Source organism: Trematomus bernacchii, unplaced genomic scaffold (genome assembly GCF_902827165.1).
Source record: "Trematomus bernacchii unplaced genomic scaffold, fTreBer1.1, whole genome shotgun sequence".
Lineage (NCBI taxonomy): Eukaryota > Metazoa > Chordata > Actinopteri > Perciformes > Nototheniidae > Trematomus > Trematomus bernacchii.
In genome coordinates this window covers 19,954-25,241 of record NW_022987670.1, presented here as the reverse complement: position 1 = coordinate 25,241, position 5,288 = coordinate 19,954, and the positions used below count along the sequence as shown (strand labels likewise).

The window sequence follows — 5,288 nt, the reverse complement described above, 5'->3', positions numbered from 1 at the left end:
TATATCACAGGTCTCAGATATATCCAGAGCCTGTCTCTGATTGGCTGAAACACCCAACAGGTCATTGCAGCATTACCCATAATCCCCTCTGTTTCAGCCCTGTTTCCAAAGTGCTGATTCTCTGTCTGTTACTTCAGATGAAAATAAGGAGCCCCTCCCCACGCCCCTCTGAGAGAGATTTGGTTACAAAGAACTCAATGGTGCTCTAGGAGGAGATTCAGGTGATAAGGGGGGGGGGGTTACCTTGGTTGCTGATTGGCTAATGGTTAGACAAGACAAAACATCGTTATGACATCATAAAGTGGCCAAAATCTGATCAGCTCATTTTCAGACAGGAGGGAACACATGTTGATGTAGAAAAGACATGAAGAAGTGGATTTGGCATAATAGGTGACCTTTAACTAACAAGCTGTTATCGATTATTTGCAGTTCCTTCAAAGCGATGGAAGGCAGCGGGACGATGGAGGTTGCGGCGCTCGGACGGCCTTTCAGCATCGGGATGTTGTACGACTGCCGCAAAGACTCACTCGTTCCTGGTGAGAACTCACATACCTCTACTATCATCATCCCATCTCTCATGTTTCTCCTCTGGGACGGTTCACTGCCACAGCCCTCATTATGGGCTAAGATCAGGCCCTGACTCTCAAATATCCCCTGTGAGACAGGTCACCATCACTCTCAGTCTGTGCTAATAGGCCATAACCCCACACTATTAGGCTTTCTAACTTATGGTAGAACCTGTCTGGAAGGTACCATCCAGATAATGTCTCCCTCATAAAGCTGCCCATATGCTGCCAAAACCTGAAATATTAACACAAAGAAAAGTGCGACACAATTAAAAGGGTCTGTCATAGTGGAGAGAACATAACAACATGTTATATAGCCAGGGGTGCACATAACTGGTACGCAGGTACGCATGCGCGGCAACAATCTGAAATGCGCATTTGCGTACCGACGTAAATGTGAAGCTTTTCCAGAAGGCGGTTAGTTCACCGGACGACAGAGTCGGTCTCCGTGTGCACACAGACAGGGCTGCTGTTAACGTCGGTCTGTACAGCAGCCCTGCGCTTGACAATCGCGAAGCGCTGTACTCCACTGACGCCACATGTCGTTTTTTTTTTTCAATTGTCTGCATAAGATATAATCCCAATAATTTCAAAGCACACCATTTATGCTAAATTTACAAATATCCCAACATATGCAAGTTAGCATCCGGTCCTTTCTATGTGCTGGAGACCCTGCTATACATTTCTATCATAAAACTGCTGACAACCAGACTATAAGGTCAGTTTGTAGTTTCTGTTTGTGGGAGCTTGATTTTTGCTTCTTCTTTTTCAGGAATCACTTTGTGGGACCGTGATGACCTTAAAAATCATATTGGAGAAAGACCACAGCGCTATAATGATTGTAATATAGTTGCATCTGAATCAATTGAGGACAAATCTAAAGCACTAAATGTTGAAGCATCACTGAAGGCAAGTTTCTTGAGTGGACTGGTAGAGGTTGAAGGATCAGCCAAATACCTGAACGATAGCAAGACTTCCAAAAATTATGCCAGAGTAACTCTGAAGTACAAAACTACCACAAAGTTCCATGAACTGTCCATGAATCATCTCGGAGGAGAAAATGTTAAGCATCCATATGTCTTTGAAAAGGGAATAGCAACACATGTAGTCACAGGTATCCTTTATGGGGCTCAAGCCTTCTTTGTCTTTGACCGTGAGGTGTCTGCCAACGAGAACCATCGAGACATTCAGGGCAACTTGAAGGTGATGATCAAGAACATTCCCTCCCTTTCAATAGAGGGCGAAGGCTTGTTGAAAATGGAAGACAAGGACAAAGCTAATGTTGAGAAATTCTCCTGCAGATTCTTTGGAGACTTTTTAGTCCAGAAACCTCCAACATCCTTTCAGGATGCAGTAGAGGTGTACCAAAGTCTGCCAAAGCTGCTGGGAGCCAACGGGGAAAACGCAGTACCAGTGAAGGTCTGGCTTTTGCCTCTGACATGTTTAGATTCTTCTGCCGCTAAACTTGTCCGTCAGATAAGTATAGGATTAGTTGAAGAATGTCAGAGTGTCCTGGAGGACTTCAGTCACCTGGAAATGAGGTGCAATGATGCACTGAGAACCCAAACTGCACAGCAGTTCCCACAGATTGGAGAAAAACTCAAAACCTTTAAACAGAAGTGCTCTCAGTTCAAACTGGAATTCCAACAAACCCTGGCAAAGAAACTTCCATCAATCCGAGGAGGAGGAGAAGAAGAAGCTGTGCTCGCAGAGATCCTGAGGAAGACATGTTCTTCTCCTTTCAACAGCAAGGACCTGAACGAGTGGATGGACTGTAAGGTCAGGGAAATACATTTTTTAAAGTCATACACCAACATGATGAAAAATACCAAGATCGTTCCGAGCGAAAATGATCTTCATGAAGAAATTCTCAAAGCAGAGCATGCTGTGTGTTTTGTCTTCACCTCGCTGGGAAGTGATGAACTGTACCTCTCAACTTTATCAAACTACCTTAAACAAACACCGAAACCAGACGAAGCCCAAGATCCACATCCTCCAGATCAATGGTACAACTCAAGAAAAGAAAGGGAAGCAATGCGGCATAAAGAAAAGCTCTTCAGTGATTTTGCAGAGGCCAACAAGGAGAACAAGAACATCACATTTCTGACGGTGGGTTTAACAAACGAGACACAGAGAGGTGCCAGCATCTACCTTTATACATACGGCCTTTCTGTCAATGAGAACTTTAAGCTGCCTTCAAAGCCTGCAACAGTAACAGGAAGTGATATAAACCACAACAGTGTGACGCTGAAGATTTCTCCACCCAGATTTGGAGCAGAGGACATCACCTCCTACTCTGTTGAGTACTGTGTCAGTGGAGAGGACGGCTGGAAACAAAAGACAGCATCCAAAGCTGAAGAAGTCACAGTGAGCGGCCTGAGTCCTAACACAGAGTACATGTTCAGATGCAGGGCAGAGACACCAGTAGGTGCCGGGCCAGTCAATGAAGTCAGTGGATCCATTAAAACCTTACCCTGCAGCCCTCCTGGAAAACTCCACGTTGAATCTAACTCACGTGAGATATCAGTCAGCTGGGAGAAACCTGCTGAGCTCGGACAAGATGTCCACGTTTTGAGCTACATCGTGGAGTACGCCAAACAAGACCAACAGGTGAAAGAGGAAGATCTCCACTGGGAGAAAATGAAGGCGGGAGCTGAGAAGGCGATCATTTCAGGACTTCAGCCAGAGACAGAATACGCTGTCAGGGTCAGGTGTGATTGTGGTGCAGCTGGAAGAAGCAAAGAAAGCATCGCTGTTAATGTCCGCACAACTAAACCTGCACATCTCACAGAATCCCTCAAAAGTAAAAGCAAAAGGATCAACTCTGAATCTCCCTCAGTTTACAAACTGCCTCTGACAGAAGAAGACATGGAAGTTGATGGATGCCGGAGGTACAACTTTGGCGAAGAAAGCAAGAGACAAAATCTCACAATAATGCTTGTTGGAGCAACTGGATCTGGAAAGTCCACTCTGATCAATGGACTCATCAACTACATCGTTGGTGTAGAGTGGAAGGACAATTTCAGATTCAAGTTAGTTGATGAGGACCAGTCGAGATCTCAAGCTGAGAGCCAGACCTCTGAAGTCACTGTGTACAACATCAACCACCAAGAGGACTTTAAAATCCCTTTCTCTCTGACCATTGTTGATACTCCAGGTTTTGGAGATACAAGCATAAAAAGAGACGAGGAGATCACAGAACAGCTTCTTAATCTCTTCTCTGCCGAGCGTGGCGTCAGTGAAATTGACGCAGTGTGTTTTGTAGTTCCAGCTTCTTCAGCTCGGCTCACACCATCACAGAAGTATGTGTTTGATTCTGTGCTCTCAATCTTTGGCAAAGATGTGGAAGAAAACCTCCAGGTTCTGGTGACATTCTCAGACGGCCAACGCCCACCAGTTCTAGAGGCGATCAAAGCTTCAGGTGTCCCATGTCCTAAAACAGAAGACGGGCTGCCAGTTCACTTCAAATTCAATAATTCTGCATTGTTTGCACAGAACCAATCATCTGCTGCTGCTGACTCCAGTGGGGATGAGGAAGATGGAGGCTTTGCTCAGATGTTTTGGCAAATGGGGGCAAAAAGCACGGAGAGGTTCTTTGTTGCTTTAGATAAGATAACAACCAAAAGCTTGTCAATGACAAGCGAGATTTCTAGAGAAAAAAAGCAGCTTGAGAAGACAATTGAAAATCTGCAAAAGCAAATCAAAGTTTCGTTAGCCAAGCTAGAGGAAATAACAGAGACAACGGAAAACATTGAAGACATGGAGAAATCCGATAAAGTCCAGAGGCTTATGATCGCGTTGATGGGAATCGCTGATGAGCTTGATTCAAACATTGAGCTTCAGAGAATGATGGGCACGATTACCGAGCCACCACTCGGATATAACCTACGATTTTGCATTAGGCAATTATTACGGACATTTCACTTTGTGTCTCGGCAGCTGGCATTCCTTTAGCAACAATGACAAATATTAAGACACAATCCAAGAAAAACAAACATTTATCAAAACATCACAATCACAAGAGAAACATTCTCATAGATTCTTCGGATGGATTCACTCATTTGTAAAGTAAAAAAACGACTTTCTTCCACCACTGGGGCAAAAATATAAAGTGCAAATAAAAGCTCATCCCAAGGACAGAGACTTAAACGATTCGACAAATAAATTATTTATGGTGCGGTCACACTGGACGCGATGCGATTTTTGGGCGTACAAAATCGCATCGTGTACAAACCACAGACTATCTTTGGCATGGCTAATACAATCACTGCTTTATCTGTGTCTGTAGGACGTTGTTGTGAGTGTGGACGGAGCAGTTACAACGTTAGCTTAGCCTGATCGATCCCATCTCTATTCAAGAAACACACATTTAAAAAAGTGTTTCTCCTCCCGTCTTGTAAGCACACTCTTCAAAGCATTAATTCATGGTTCTTACAAACCGATTTCAGTATGTTGTTAGAATAGCATTATTTTTGAAACATGCATTACAATTAAATCACTGTAAAATATGTTAATTTTGTTGTTGTTTGTATCTACCATAGTATCTACATGGTGATAAGCCCCGCCCCCTCGACAGCCTGTCTTGCTTGAATGACGTGAGTGTTACGTGCTCCCCCTCCTTGTCTTCTTTCTCTCTGGTCTGCCCCTGGCTCCGCCTCTGCCCAGGTGTTCCCAATTCCACTCAGTCACGGATATATAAAGAGAAGCTGGAGGAGAAGGATC

The 5,288-nt window shown here is 44.2% G+C and overlaps 1 protein-coding gene across 1 annotated transcript; it reads left to right on the top strand.

Moving 5' to 3' along the window:
- The first annotated feature begins 445 nt into the window (after positions 1–445).
- Positions 446–5,075, top strand: LOC117487401. Its single transcript, XM_034136014.1, has 2 exons — positions 446–536; positions 1,339–5,075. The coding sequence occupies exons 1-2, from the start codon at positions 461–463 to the stop codon at positions 4,518–4,520; spliced, it is 3,258 nt and encodes a 1,085-aa protein (XP_033991905.1). The 5' UTR covers positions 446–460; the 3' UTR covers positions 4,521–5,075.
- The last annotated feature ends 213 nt before the right edge of the window (positions 5,076–5,288 follow it).

Coding starts and splice junctions, on each gene's coding strand:
- LOC117487401 (XM_034136014.1), top strand. CDS start 461: ATGGAGGTTGCGGCGCTCGGACGGCCTTTCAGCATCGGGATGTTGTAC. Junction 537..1,338: donor CAAAGACTCACTCGTTCCTG/GTGAGAACTCAC, acceptor CTTCTTTTTCAG/GAATCACTTTGTGGGACCGT.